This window comes from Lepidochelys kempii, chromosome 21 (genome assembly GCF_965140285.1).
Source record: "Lepidochelys kempii isolate rLepKem1 chromosome 21, rLepKem1.hap1, whole genome shotgun sequence".
Classification (NCBI taxonomy): Eukaryota; Metazoa; Chordata; order Testudines; family Cheloniidae; genus Lepidochelys; species Lepidochelys kempii.
The window spans coordinates 10,998,002-11,013,051 of NC_136400.1; the positions used below are offsets into that span (position 1 = coordinate 10,998,002).

Sequence of the window (15,050 nt, forward strand, 5' to 3'; positions counted from 1 at the left end):
CAGCTTTCCCAGTGCTCCCCAGCAGAGCCAGGAATAGAACTCAGGTGTAATGACTTCTAAGCTGGTCAGCGCTCTTCTGGCCTACTGCGGGCAGGGCATAGTATTATTAGAGGTGGGACTTCATGAATTTTAATCCCAGTTCTGACTTCCTTTATGGCCTTGGGCAGCTAATTTTAATGCTACTCTTCCAGTTTTCCCCATCTATAAAAATGGGGGTGATGCCCCTGAAAGGCAGTTATTCCCCTCATTTCATTCCTGTCTGTATGCTGTTGGCTGTTATGCTTTCTCTTTGGAGACGCAGGCCCATATCTTGCTCTACCTTATCACAGTCAAAGGTCAGCGATTGAAGGCAGAAGTCAGCTGAGTTTCCATGAAAGGAGGCTGAGCCCCTCAGACAGGTATGCAGTGTTCTGATTTCCCATAGGTTCTTCCTGTCTTCAGCCTGTAAAGCCAACTTAATTAATGGGCTTTTAATGTCTGATTTTTTTTTTTACTGCTGTATGTGTTCTAAAATGCCTCTTGAAATGGACTGTTACAAGGAGGAGTTATGCACTATCATTTCTTCATCCTCTGTCCCCAGGAAAACAAACCTGTTAAAAAGATGGTGTTAGCTGAACAGGGTTTGACAGTGAACGTCACTTGGATACTAATGAGTCCAAAGTCAGTGCTTAAAAATTTCAAAATGCTTATGGGAACAGTACCATCTCCAACATGATATAAGAATCATCCACCTTCTGACAGTGAACACAAGTACAAGTACAGAGCAATGCAAACCTGTTCTATTCTGTTGTTCTGGGCTTCTCAGTGGCTCTGCGCACACCAAGTATTTATCTCAGTTAGTGCAATGGCTTTCGAATTGCTTGGCACCAAAGATCTGCACTGCTTCTGTTTCCATGATGCAGAAGCTTTGGATTGTCGTCAAAATTGCATTTCCTTTCAGTTTTCCGAATGTGAGGGTTCAGGTCCTAGAGGACTTTACTTCAGGGCTGGTCTTTGGTGTTTTTTGCAAAATGTCAACTTGCAGCAGAGGAGAATGAATCCTTTGCAGGGAGGACTAGGGATGTATTTTCTGGCAATTAAAAAAAAAAAATGCCACAATCCAGTCCTCCTAGTTAGAACAGTACCAGATTGCATGAGCGACTACTAAAAAGAACATGACTCTTCAGAAGCCTCTTTCAGATCGAAAGATAAAAGCCAGCCCTGGCAAGAATGGTTTAGCAATGTTGGATGGGAATGAACTCTAACAGAGAAAACTGCATGTAAGTGTTTCTCTCTCTCTCTCTCTCTCTCTCTCTCTCTCTCTCTCTCTCTCTCTCTCTCTCTGAAACCTTGAAGCCTCTTGGTAGTCCTTTCAGACTCTGAGGGTATCAAATCCCCATTTGAGAGATCTTGTTACTCGATGGGTGCGTTTGTGTTCTTTATATCAATGGACATGACCAACAGATTATTCTGTAGCTTGTAACTCTTCCCCAATATGTAATAACTTTCTTCTGTCACTTGTAAAGGCCTCTGTTTTCTAACTGCACCAAATTTCTAAGCACTGTAACACTTGCCAGTTAATTAAAACTTTATCTGAGCCTCCTATGACAACTGCCTGCTGCCTTTCCCACTCTGGCTTTCTGTCCGCAACCACTTTACAATCACTCTTGACTACATAATGCTTAACTTTAACCCCTTAATATCCGCGCCGTAAGCTCCCTCAGTTGTGCGGTCAAAGGGTGGTGTTCCTTGCAACAGTTCTGTCAGTGGGTATGTCCATGCTGCTAAGAAAAACCTGCGGTACTGAGTCTCAGAGCCCAGCTCCGTTGGCTCAGGCTGGAGCTGCAGGGCTAAAAATATCACTGTAGACTGTCCTGCTTGAGCTGGAGCCCCCAGGCTCTGAGAGCAGGTGAGGGGCCTGGGTTTCAGAGGCCAGGATCTAGCCTGAGTGCAAATGCTTACACTGCTATTTTTAGCTCTGCAGCCTGAGCCTCCTGAACCAATTGACCTGGACTCTCGCAGGTTTTAATTTGTAGTGTAGGCATACCCACTCTTTGTACAGGTAAGGTATGAGGTGCCACTCAGATTGTTCCTCTTCTGTAACTATGCCAGATACTGCAAACGGCTCTGAGGAAAAGGCACATCTTCCACAAAGAAATACTCCCATCCCAATGTCCTCTCAAAGTCTGGTCTCTGCAGACCATAGTATGTAGTCACTTTACTGTGTCTAGATCTGATAAGAAAAAACTCAGTATCTCAGTTTGTGTCAAGTGCCATGCACTGATCCTTTCCTAATAAACAAAGATTTGGTTTCTAGGAAGGCTTAATAATTATATAGCAGTTTTAACTGAGGAGGAGCTGAAGATGGAGCAAAGGGAAGAGAAGACTAATTTACTTCCGTCACAATCCCAACACCTAAGGATAAATGTTTCTCTTTTTGATCCCTACTTCATTCTAGGCCTTGGGATGAGTTGACCTTTTTTTGACCAAGGTGGGCTAGTTGGAGTTTTATTTCTTTCCATTAGTAAGAATAAAAAGTCACCTGTTGCAGACTATGGGCACCTTTTATTGCTTTTTAAAAAGCAAAATTATACCATAAAGACTCCTGCAACAGCCAAACCTCCTCATAATAAGAACAAGCCAAGCCTTCCTGGTGGAAATACTCCATCTCCACATTCAAGGTCTTGCCCTCTTCCCTGTTTTCCTAGTAAGAAAAGTGGTCTCTGCATCTGTAAAAGATTTACACTCTGATGTCAGAAGTGTGGCTGCTTCAGAGCTCTGAGACTTTTCTTCTGAGCCAAGTATGCTATTGCTATACTGCTGTGACCTTGGGCAAGTCGCTTGATTTTCAGTCTCCGTTTTCCCCATCTCTGAGATGGGGATAATAAAAATGATCCACTTCATGAAGTAATTTGAAATCTTCATATGAAAGATACCATAGGTACTAAGTGTTGGTGGTGGTTAACTGCAGGCATTGGGCGCTGTGTGTGTGTGTGTGTACACAACATGAATCTATACCCCTCTGATTTCCTGTCCTTATGCCAAGTAGCTAAATTTGCTCTGGTTTTGTTCAGGTTAGCACAATCTATGAAAGAGGATATGCAGATACAACATTTATAACCTTGCCCAGACTAAAAACAAGTGGCTCTGCCATAATTTTAACCATTAATTGCCACTGTAAATCCAGCAATAAATTGGCTGGGTAACCACACTCCATGAGCCCACTGCCAAATGGAAACCACAGAGCTCTAGAATTGACTAAATCCCACTCAGGCTTCATGGCAGCTGAAAGTGGGAGGGCACTTCCTGGATTCTGGCCTGTAGTTTATTCTGTCTGAGCTGACGCAAAGATGTCTCAAAAGTTCACAGCCAGGGCTTTAACCCTGCTTCTCAAGTGATGCTAGCAGTATCTGCGGTACTGTACGCATTCAGTGACCACTTCATTTTCATTCATTCTGTGCTGCAGGAAACAGGGACTGGAAGAAGTACTACTTGAGGGCTAGTGAAAATACTGTATGTGAACTGAAGGCAAGAAAGGCAAGAATCCTTCCTATAGATCTCGCCATGTGGGTTTTGTCTTCTAGATTACATATGCTCCACAGTAGTGCCTTGATACTGGTCTTGTATCGGGGAAATTGCATTGCTTGTACTTTCAAAATTCAAGATCGGTGAATTAACAGCAGAGCTGGGATGAATCACCCAGGCCTTCTTGACTCTCAGCTTCAGACTTAGTCCACTAGAGCAGTGGTTCTCAACCTCTCCAGATTATTGAAGCCCTTTCGGGAGTCTGATTTGTCTTGTGTACCCCTAGTTCACGTCACTTAAAAACTACTTGCTTACAAAAATCAGACCTAAAAAGATGAGTGTCACAGCACACCAGTACTGAAAAAGGGCTGACTTTCTCAAATTGACTGGAATATAAATATTGTACTTGAGCCCGTTTGTCACTTGTAAGCCTAGTCTGAAGCTTGAGCCCCAGGTGGCAGGGCTGAAGCATGTAACTTAGCTTTGCGGGGCCCTGGGCACTTGCCCCGCTTGCCACTAAACCTGTCCCGTGACCCCTCCCCCATCCGGGGGGCTGCAACCCTCCTGGTGTACCCATGATTGAGAACCACTGCACTAGAGCTCTTTATCTCGTCTCTGTATTTGGTCCTAAGAAGTCTTGACTTTCAGGCCCCTAAGCCAGTCCCTCTGAGGATGGAATGCATTGTACAGTTCTAGGAACAATTCTATTCTGGGGACCAGATCATCTTACGCACTGTCCCTAAGTGTGTTCTGAGGGGGAAGACAGCATGGGCTACGAAAAGGGAAGCCAATATTCTTGCGTTCCAGTCGTCAATGAGGTGTACAGCCTAAGGATTTATATTGTCTGTCTTCTGAGGTAGATATTGAGGACTATGCAGTTTATTGTGTAGGGATGTATTTGGATAGGACATTTAAGTAGAAGTCCCATCTTCTCTTTGTGCAAGGTAGATTTCATGGCTTGCTCTTCCCCGCCAGTGCCCTTGGCCGTTGTTTTTTCTCTACACTGCTTATTGTCCTTTATCTATGTCTCGAAGGCTTTTTATAACAGTCTAACCGCTGGATCACGTGGGTTCTCTTGATGGGAACAAACGTCAATGATGTATTTTGTGGCTGGGGAGGCCAACTTAAGTTTTTGAGCATGTTTGTCAGAATGAGGGAAGCAAATTGTTTGGTTTACATTTGAATTCCTGCTTGGTCTACATAGGACTCCCAATTGGTTTGGTGCCCTTCCTGTGTTACCCCAGTTCCTTTCTGCTGAGTTGATGCAGTGTGTGGGGGGTGGCATTTTTCTGGCGAGCGGCCCATGAGTAATGACTGTTATAGAAAACCTAATGACTGCTTGTGTTGCCTGTGTATCGTACCATGAGCCACAGTGATTACGTGCTGTGGAGGAAATGATATTGTCAGCCCTGGTTCATAAACAGCAACAGTTCACTCTTATTTTAAGACAGTGCAACAGGGGAGGGGAGGAGGGCAACCAAGCACCAGTCCTGCTTCTCTTTAAAAAGCCAAACAAAAATGCCTATGGGAGCCTTTCTAGGCTCAATTAATTAATCATACTGTACTTTTGAATGCATCGGTTTCAAAACAGGCCAATGTGCAGCAAAAAGGGGCTTATAAAAGAAGGCACTCTTAGAGATGGAAGTCTACAGCTTTCTTTGGAAGCATGTCTGAGTTCAGATGTACCCATCCCATCTTTTTAAAAGCAGGTTTAAGTGCTGGTGAAAGCTGCCAGACATGGCAGCCCTAGAAATTGAGTTCCTTCTACTACTACATCATGGGCAAGGGTAGTGCGCACTTCCTGCCCACATGCTCTCTCCCCTGGCTGTGTCAGTATATTTCAATCCTGTTCTAGATGGGCTGCTTCTAAGGAGTAAGAGAAGATTAATTCTCCATGGCCCATTAAGTTCTTGGTCTCACTCTGCCAACAAGGCAGGCCAGTTGTGACAGTAGTTCTTGGAGCTGCTCTGAGACCACCTACTTGTTTCACACAGACTCACTAACAGCTGTCAGAGGGAGATTATTTTTGGTCACCACTGACTCAGAGTGGACTTGCATAAGTGATCTAGAGATTAAACGTTCTGTATCCCATAACTAATCTCCCACTTATGTATCCTTTAATGGTTTTTACCATTGAGAAAAGGGACCTCCAGCTGACGAAAATCCTTCAGAGAAGGGAGAGGATTAGTTGTGGGTTGATGGTGTGGGGTGTTGAACCTGTTCTTGTGGTTAATTTTTAGATAGACTTTTGCCACCGATGTTCCTTTAAAACTTCTTAATGATCTAATGTACTGTTGAGAAGCCTTAAGGATATTCATTGGTGAGGGAATAGCAAACCTCTGGCTGCAGAACTCAGATCTTTGGGAGGAATGCTGAGTAGTGAGTCTACTTAATGACTCTGTTATGCTTTGTAACGTTTGTTACCCTCGTTTAACACAGCATTGTGCAATATCTGTTCTCTGCCTTACTGCAGTTAATTGCAGCTGCCAGTCCATTATTATGGCTTGATTTGAAATAAGAGACTTAGCATAAGAACTCTGCAGAAACTTTTCCTTTTCCTTGCCAGCTGGCTGCCTCTAAATTTGGTACATGACTTATTGTTTGAGATTTTTATCTTGCAGCATCTGGAGGGGACCAAATGTGAACTGTGTTGACAGTACTGGATACACTCCGCTGCACCATGCTGCTTTGAACGGCCACAAGTAAGCAATTTTACTATAGTGCCTCTTACCTTAAAGTGCCTCTGGAGAGAGAGCGTGCACTATACAATTCCTTTATTCACAAGTATGCGGCTGCCTCAGAGATAGAACGGGGCAGTGGTGCAGTACGACACCACCTTCAGGACAAGAAGTGAAGAACACCAGATTGCGGTGAAATTGTACAGACATATTTTGCAGAATGCAATTAGTCAGACTTAAAATTTGGCTAGGATGCTTGGGCTATCTCGAACACACTTTCATCTTCAACCACAACTGATGAACGCCTATTGTTGTGGAACTCATCCAGAAGAGGATCTCTCCAGGAACAGAGCCCCCTAGAATCCTACTGGTGTATGTGTGTTAATGCTGCCCCTATGTGCATGTCTATTACAATGCTGTCTCCAATTACTTGATCACATTTTCTTAAATACAATACAATAACATGCAGTTTTTCTAGTCTTTAGTACATGTGTAGAATCTTGGCTAGTAGTGAACAGTGATAAGATGATGTATTGAAACTTAAATAGCCTTAAAAACCTAACTTTTTGCCTCAAAGCTTTTTTCCTTAGTTTTACTCGGCTTGTACCATGACCGTAGGAGCTTGCCTCCAATAGGTTTTTTGCACTAAGACACTCACTCAGACACTACCAATGCAGGTGTAAAAAGTGACTCACACCAATGCAACAAATTGACACTGGTGCGACTCACATTGCACAGCTGTGCAGCATGTCTGAAGAACAGGTTTCCACCAGTGTGACCAAAATGATCACAAGTTTAGAAAGTATGACCTATGTGGAAATTCTTCTAGCAAAGAGAAGGCTGAGGGGAGATACAAGTCTTCAGATAACAAGTTGTTATAAAGAGGATGGTGATCCAGTGTCCACAGAGGATAGGACAAGAAACAATTGGCTTAATTTGCAGCAAGGGAGATTTAACCTAAATCTTAGGTATTAGGAAAACGTTCTAACTCTTAAGGATAGTTACACACTGGAACAGGTTACTTGGGGAGGTTGTGGAATAGCCATTGTTGGAAGCTTTCAAAAACAGGTTAGACAAACACCTGTCAGGGATGGTCTAGGTATATTTAATCAGCACAGGGAGATGGACTCAGGACCTCTTGAGGTCCTTTCCAGCCCTACATGTCTATAATTCTTCGGCAACGCTTTGTGGGAATTTTTAAATCCACAAAACTTTAATTTTGATAAAAAGAAATTATTACTGTTCAGATTTGGGGGGGGTGTGTGTTGGTTTTTTTTTTTGTGGTTTTATGTTGTGTTTGTATACCACTGTTCTTGAGCAGCCTAAACTTTTTGGGTGCTAACTGCTAAACAGTACCCTTTTTGGTTATGTTGCGACTGAGTATCTTGGAGACTCATAGCCTTATTTTCCAGGGACGTGGTGGAAGTTCTGCTGAGGAATGATGCGCTAACCAATGTGGCGGACTGCAAAGGTTGTTACCCTCTTCACTTGGCAGCCTGGAAAGGAGATGCAGAGATAGTAAAACTTCTCATCCATCAGGGACCCTCCCACACTAAAGTGAATGAACAGGTCTGAATATCTTCCTCCTCCTATTGGTGTCTAATGTACCAGCAGATTTGTATTCCTAGGGTGGAAAAGAATGTCAGCCGTATGACACAAGGTGCTGAGCAATTTGGAAATGGATGGGTTTGAATGTTGGAAACACTGTTGCTTGGTGTGGTGCTCTAATTCTGATGGGTTAAATCAAATTTTGAGTGGTTGGGTGTGAAAGTGAGCAGTCAACCACAGAGTGCCTGGGAAGTGGTGATCTGCTCTCCTACTGGGTTTTCAGAACAAACACTGGCTATTATTTATTTCCTCTCCAGTTGCTGGATGATTAAGTGAAGATTGCTAGTACTGTCAAAGGATATATACTGGCTCTTTCTGTTGGGAACTAATCAAAGCAGCTTTAAGTCTTTGGTTGACCCCACATGCCTAGTGCTCTTTTTTTTTTTTAAGTACTTGTGCCCACTTGACTAATTGTGTGGGTTTTTAAAAGCATATGGCCTGCATCTACCCCAAATAAAGAACTATAACTTGATCCTAAAGCACAGTCCTCTCAATTGGATGAGACGATCAAGTAAGAGAGCCTCCTTTCTGCACCCTGGTCTTTGAGTGGGATGCAGGTTGGCTTGGCTTGTATCAATCTGTTGTTCTGTGCTGTCTTCTCATCTTGGAGTGCTAACTTCCCTGTGTAGCTTTCCCATGAAAGCCTGTCGTGTTTTCTCCATGCATCTCTGACACAAATAAGAGCACGTGTGAAATGCATGTCCACTCACTCAGACAGGTGGCTGCTGGATATAAACAAATACTTAGTCCTGCTTTGAGTGCAGGGGACTGTCTAGAAGACCTCTCAAGGTCTATGGTTTTATGATTCTATGATTTTGCCCTTTAGCTAAGCATTTGGTTAAGGAAGCAGCCTGTTATTAAGTAATGTCCTCCTATTTGCAGACTGGGAGGCAAATGTGTTCTTTAGTACCATTCAGACTATCAGTAAACCTCCCCTATTATAGAGGTGTTCCCTAGTGGTTGGAGGAAAGGACTGGAACTCAGGAGTTCTGGAGTTCTAAACTTGGCTGAGACACATACTCCCTGTGACACCTTGCACAAGATGCTTAAATTCTCTGTTCCTCGTAAGTAAAATGGAGTTCCTTGCCTCGCAAAGCCATTCTCAGGCTGAATTAGTAGTTTGTAAAGCACCGTGAGGATGAAAAGTGCTGTCAATGCTAATTATTACCACTCCTTGATTAAGTAAGAATAGCTAAATGTGCACGTTTAAAATGTCTTTGATTACATTATGTTTGGCAATCATGTTTCAGCTCCAGGCCTAGTAGTGCCCCGCAGCACAGCTGCAGGCAGCCAATCTGTTCTATTTAAATATATTGGTTGTAAACAGATTTAAGAAGCATACTCAACTGTTTACAATCAATCTGTGATGGAGTCAACCAAGTGATCATGTAAGTCTTAGTGCATCTGTTGCCTGAGGTTAGAGTAGGACAGGTATGAAAGAAACCTGTGCAGAAGATGGAATTGAGCGTAATTCTTCACGGTAATGTTTCTCTAATATTTGGTCTTGAGTGGGAACCTTTGTTCATTTATAAAGTCTATTAAATAGCCTGCACATTTTATGTTTTAGAGGTTTGTAAATGCTGTGCACAGTGGTTCAAATTATGCAATCTACCAGCTGGAATGACCGGTGTAGTTAACTGGAATGAGATGCTATGTTGTCATCCCCACCCTTTCAGAGTCACCCATTGCTTTGTTGCTGTATCTCACCCATTTCATTGTCACATTTTTCTTTTTTCCTCTCCTTTTTGTAGAATACTCTTGAGATCAAAGAACTCAAAAAGTACGGCCCTTTTGACCCCTATATCAATGCCAAGGTGTGTACTTCGCTGTCAGGATTTCACTGCATCATTACTCCAAGCTGCACTTTCATGCATCCAGGTGTATTGTCATCTAGTTGGCTGATGCCTGCTTGGTTTCCAGCCACTTGAGGAACAGTAAAATGCAACCATTTATTTGTGGGTTTCTTTAAGCCAGGTCTAGAGAGATTATTTAGGGAAATCTCTTCCCTACTTTCAATACTTAAACATATGAGATTCGTGGTGATGGTCAATTTGGTTGGATGACTTCCAAAAGGTAACAATTTCATTAAAATGCTTCAGATTTTGTTTCACATCCTCTAATTATTACTGAGCAGAAATTGAACGAATGGGTATTTTTTTTCTTGCTTAAAGATGGCTGCATTTTCTTCATGGGGTTTCCAGAGTGAATGACCAATCTCCTTTGTAGTGACATTATACTATTTTTCTAAATGGATAGTTAATGCTTTTGGTGGCAGCGGACAGTAATGTCTGTACCATCTAAGACCTCCCATTTTGCTTGTTGCATCGGTCCCTTGTTTTGGTGTTGAGTCCTTGTGTTTTGTGTCTGGCTCTTTATCCCCAGTCTTCTGTCCCTGTGTTTTTTTTGCCTGTTGGTTTTTCTCTCTGCTTTCAGGAAATCTTGATCCAAAAAAGGGCACAAAAATAAGAACTTACCATCCAGTGAAGCAGATTTAAATGTTTCTAAGGTCATTTGTTCTGTCTGCCAGTGGATAGACAGTAGTATTTTGCTCAGACACCTGCCGTGTTTGAGTTTTATTTATAGCCAGGCTTCAGGCAAGTGATATAATAGCCCACTGATTTATCATGAGATGCTTCTGTTTTCAACTATCAACCCAGGATGGCTTCTGGACAACTCTTCTGGAGTCATCCAGCCATGGCAGATTTTAGTTCTTTAAAGTTCAGTTAAAAGTTCAACTGTGCTTGATCTGCAGTACCGTACACAGGCAGAGTTCTTGGGCTTCCCAGCTGATGGGGGAGTAGGGTGATTGTATTTGCAGATATCTGTTACAGGAAATAAACTCCAGTGCATACCTCTTTTTGAATAAAAATGTGTAACTGAAGATCACATTTTCTCCATTTTTTTTTTTAAAGGTGGAATTTTACAGCAACAAGTCTTTTCTGTGGAAACACATACTAAGGATGGGGAATTTAATGTGTTAAAAGGAGCTTTGGAAAATAATGTTGGAGTTTGTCAGTCTTTCTTGTGAAAGAAGTGCTGCAATGCAGTGCTACTGAGCTAAAATATCTCTAGAGATATTAAGTTAGTCATATCTTTTTTGTGGACTTGGTTTTTGTAAAGGATATTTTTAAAAGACTTTCCTTGGGCTTCTGGTGCACTGATCATAAGTTAAAAAGAGAACTGCATTTTATTTAGGATAACTTTTTCAAAAGCTCCTAAGGCCCCTAAGTCCTTTAGTCACTCAAGTGTGAGCTAAGTGTCATTGGAAGTCAGTGTGACTTAAGAGCCACTGTTTCAAAAATAAGACTTGGGTGCTTCTGACAGGTTTAAAAAAAGATGCCTATCATGGAATATCAGGGTTGGAAGGGACCTCAGGAGTTCATCTAGTCCAACCCCCTGCTCAAAGCAGGATTAATCCCCAGTTTTTGCCCCAGATCCCTAAATGGTCCCCTCAAGAATTGAACTCTCAACCCTGGATTTAGCAGGCCAATGCTCAAACCACTGAGCTATCCCTCCCCCCTACAACTGAGCAGATGGTCCCTGCAGTGTACGCTGCAGGTGACCTGATTATAGGGTATTCCAGACCTGAGGAAGCTGTGTATAATGAGTGGTATAATTAAGTTAAGGAGATGAGGGAGTGCTATCTTTGTTTTTGTAACTGTTATTTCCTTTAATTTGGCTAACTCCTGTGAAGAAACTGACCAGTTAACCAAAACCAGAGTAGAAAAGCTCTCAGTCCTGCAGTTAAAGGAAAAATAAGCTATGCCACACAAGTTCTCTGTATTTTTTTAATTGCTCTCTGGAAACAAACAAATAATGGAGATTGGGTTTAATGTGTGCTATAAAATCTGCATGGGCCACTGATAAAAGTGGAAGCATACCATCTCCAGTCTGCAAATAAAACTGGGCAGTGAACCCACCCGATGGATGGCCAGACAACTGGGGATCCTTTTTCTGAAATGTTTGTGTTTGGCAGTGTTGGGCACCTACAGAAATGGGAGAATCCGTTCAATCCTGTGTCCCGCGTGGAGTTCCTTTTTGCATTCATGGGCGTGCAAGGGGACTGCAGACTCTTGTGTGGAATGGTGATGCTGTAACTGATCCCAGAGCTTCTGGCTACTTCCCTACCCTGTTATATCGGAATGTTATGGCACGCTGCTTAGTGGAGAAGTAGCCTGGGTGTTGCTCAGCAAGTGTTTCTTCTTTCATCTTGGGATGCAATCACAGTGAGAGGGCTGTCTGTGTGTTTCAGATTGTATTTCAGTGAGTGCATGAAGGACTGGGAGCATAGCTGGGCCCTGCATGGAGGCTTTCCAAAGGGTTTTATAGGCTGAGAGCACTTTTTCTTAGAAATGCGCAAAGCAAGAAAGCCCAGATAATGTGTTAGGAGAGGGAACTAGGAAAATTGTGGGAAGGTGTGTTGAAATGTTAGTATTGAATGCTCCAGTGCAAAGTGGTGTGTTTGTGAAAGGCATAGGATTCAGGTCTGATAAGGGGTATGGTAGGTAGGTACGTAGTTACCAGCGTTGGAAAAATTTACCAGACACCTACTAGCTCCAGAGGCTGATGCGTAAGCTGAGGCTTTTCCCCTCTTCTGCTTCTCTACTCAGAGGTCCCTGGGCTAAGTCTGGTAGGAAGCCCAACTTCCTATTCCCAACTGCTGTGAAGAGGGGCGGTGGTGGGATTGCTACAGGAGTGCTGTCCCTGGATCCTACTTAGGGTCTCCATTGTTCTTATCTGTCTTTGACTAGTAAGTCTGAAACATGAAGTCTCACTGTCTCTGGCTCCTGGGAAGGAGTTTTGTCTCCCACCATAGAGTAACCAGGGGGTCTGCCCTTTTGTCATTCTCCACCCTCATTTGGGGTGGTGATTTGGGGCATGGAGGTGAGTCTCCTCTGCCCTGAATAGCTTCAGTGCTTGCCTTGGCTGTTCATAGCTTTCCCAGTTGTCCATTTCTCTGCTCCCCACAGTGCATTTGTGGGTTTCTGATTTGTATGTTTGGTATTGATTGCTCTGTGTATGTTTGCCCTAAATAACTTTCTGTTATTAACATAAGGGAAGTGATTTCAGGGTAAATGCTCAAAAGTCCAAGTGAGTGCATGTACAACGGAAAACCTGGATAGTGACCCTCCCATTTCTCCTAGTAGAAGGAGTGGAGACCCATGAAGATACCAGCTCTTGCTGTCTGCTGCTGAGACAATGAGCATTTATGCAGCTGAGTTCACAGGAGCTTCTGGCTCTCATTCAGTGGTGGAGAAAGACTTGGTTTAGATACTGTTAGTACAGTCTGTTTCATCCTGTGACCCCATATTAGAAAAGGAAAAAGGTTTAGGGTCCCATCCATAGTTTCAGGGCCTCCTCCCATCTCTCTGTAAGGAAAGAGAGGGTGGTCATGACCCCTCCCTCTTTGGACCAGATTGCCATCTGAAGGTAGAGGACCTAAGGAATACTTATTAGAAAATTATTTAATGCCGTCTCTGAGACACTCCTTCAACAGGTATACACTTCTGTATGCATGCAGTGCTGTGTGGATCTATTTGAGGAGTATGAATTTTGTGCTGGTGAAAGGTTCTAGGCTGGCAGCCCTAATGGTGGAAATTTTCTGCGCTCATGCTGTGTCTGGCAAGGAGTTTTCCCCTCACACTGTCCCACCATTGCGCCTGCTGGGAGAAATCTGCTCTAGGAGTGAGCACAACAGTCTCCGCACCATTCTGCAGAGATTGGGAAGATTGCTTAATGTTTCTGTGATGTGGGCACTTGCCTTCTGAGACCCCCCAGACTCGTTTCACTGTCATGGAGAAGCTGTTCAGTTATTACTGAGATGGGTTGGATTCCATCTGTAAAATGAGGCTAATGCTACTTCCCAAACATGGTAAATGCTTTGAGATGTACAGATAAGGGGTGCTACGTGTTCACTGTTAGCAATTCAGTATCTTTCCCTTGCTTAACTGTACGTTGTGTCCTCTTCACTTTGCATTCACTGGCCTGGCTCCCTGTGCTCGCTTGCTTTCTTTATGGCTGCTTAGCCTGTGCTGTTAGACTCTCTGTTAAACTTGTACTCTAATAGTGATACCCTGCATCTCCCACACATTTCTCTTATAAATGTTGCTTATTTCTGCATGTGGCTGTTGAGGCTTCTCACTTCCTTATTCTGTTTGTTTTTATAAGTGAGTCATGACTGTAGAGGCTGTCTCCACAGCTCCCTACTTTCCTTATGCATTTCACGTGGCTGAAAAATGATGCAGTCAAATACCAGATAACCAATGGGAGTTTGCATGCATGAGTTTTGTAATCTTTAGATTGTGATTTAACACATTAGTAGGATTAAAGCACGTGTAGATCCCGACCAGTTCACAGCTTATTTCAATGGCAAATGGTGCAAAATATTGAGCCTTTCCTCTGCAAATCATAATCCACAAAACACCATTCACAAAAAAAGCAACATGGAAACATTTTGGCCATATGCAATGAAATCTAGCTAGACAAATAGCTATCCTTTTTTTAAAAAGGGAAGTATAGCAAAAAGAATTTTGTGCCACGGTTAGAACTGCTGTGAAAGCAGCAGAGAAAGCACAAGTTTGTACTGAAGGTTTTTGCGTCAAAGCAGACACCAGTAAGTACTTGAATGTTAAACAGAAATATTTCTGTGCATATAATACACAGTAGTAAAATTAGAAATTTTAATGGAGCTTATGAGTTGAAAGCAGACTGGCTTAAATCCAGGGAAGGTGTTCACACATTTTGCACCTGGAAATGAAAATTTTTTTCGGGTTGCTTGCCTATAATTACTCTGCACTGCTGATTTTTTTAACTTGACAGATGCTGCATGTATTAATTGGATCAGGCATTCACTTGTGGCTTAGACACTTGCCCACTGCTGAATTGAGGGCCTTGCCTCGGGAGGTCTGGTTGGCACAGAGCTGTGCTGCTCACTAAATTTCTTAAATTCACGTTTTTGCATGTGATAATGTAAACATACTGCACACTTTCTGAAATGTTCTGCTTACAAGCTTCAGAATTGTAAAAGCGGAATGGCTGCAAAAGAATCAAAACCTCAGTCATAGGAGAAATGACTGGATTCTAAAAACAATTGAAGTTTAAATTTTAAACAATGGCGATTAAGTTACTGTAGATGGAATCCATACTGTAGTTTGCTTGTTACATTTTGCATTTACTTATTATGGTGCCCAAGACTGTTGAATGCTTCATAGATAAGACGGGACCTTGTCTGCAAGAGCTTGCAAAGTAAATGACAATCCA

General features: G+C 42.7%; 1 protein-coding gene across 6 annotated transcripts in view; it reads left to right on the forward strand.

Annotated features, from left to right (window-relative positions):
* ANKS1A (ankyrin repeat and sterile alpha motif domain containing 1A) overlaps nucleotides 1-15,050 on the forward strand; it is a 155,266-nt gene that overhangs the window by 39,319 nt on the left and 100,897 nt on the right. For 4 of the 6 annotated variants that reach the window (XR_012155829.2, XM_073320116.2, XM_073320117.2 and 1 more), the window contains exons 2-4: nucleotides 6,126-6,206; nucleotides 7,595-7,751; nucleotides 9,542-9,604. Coding sequence is in view for 5 of the 6 variants with exons in the window: in XM_073320116.2 (XP_073176217.1) it covers nucleotides 6,126-6,206; nucleotides 7,595-7,751; nucleotides 9,542-9,604 (301 nt within the window). In the remaining variant the exon portion in view is untranslated. The remainder of the gene's footprint in view (nucleotides 1-6,125; nucleotides 6,207-7,594; nucleotides 7,752-9,541; nucleotides 9,605-15,050) is intronic. The other 2 variants (XM_073320118.2, XM_073320127.2) reach the window with 1 other exon arrangement.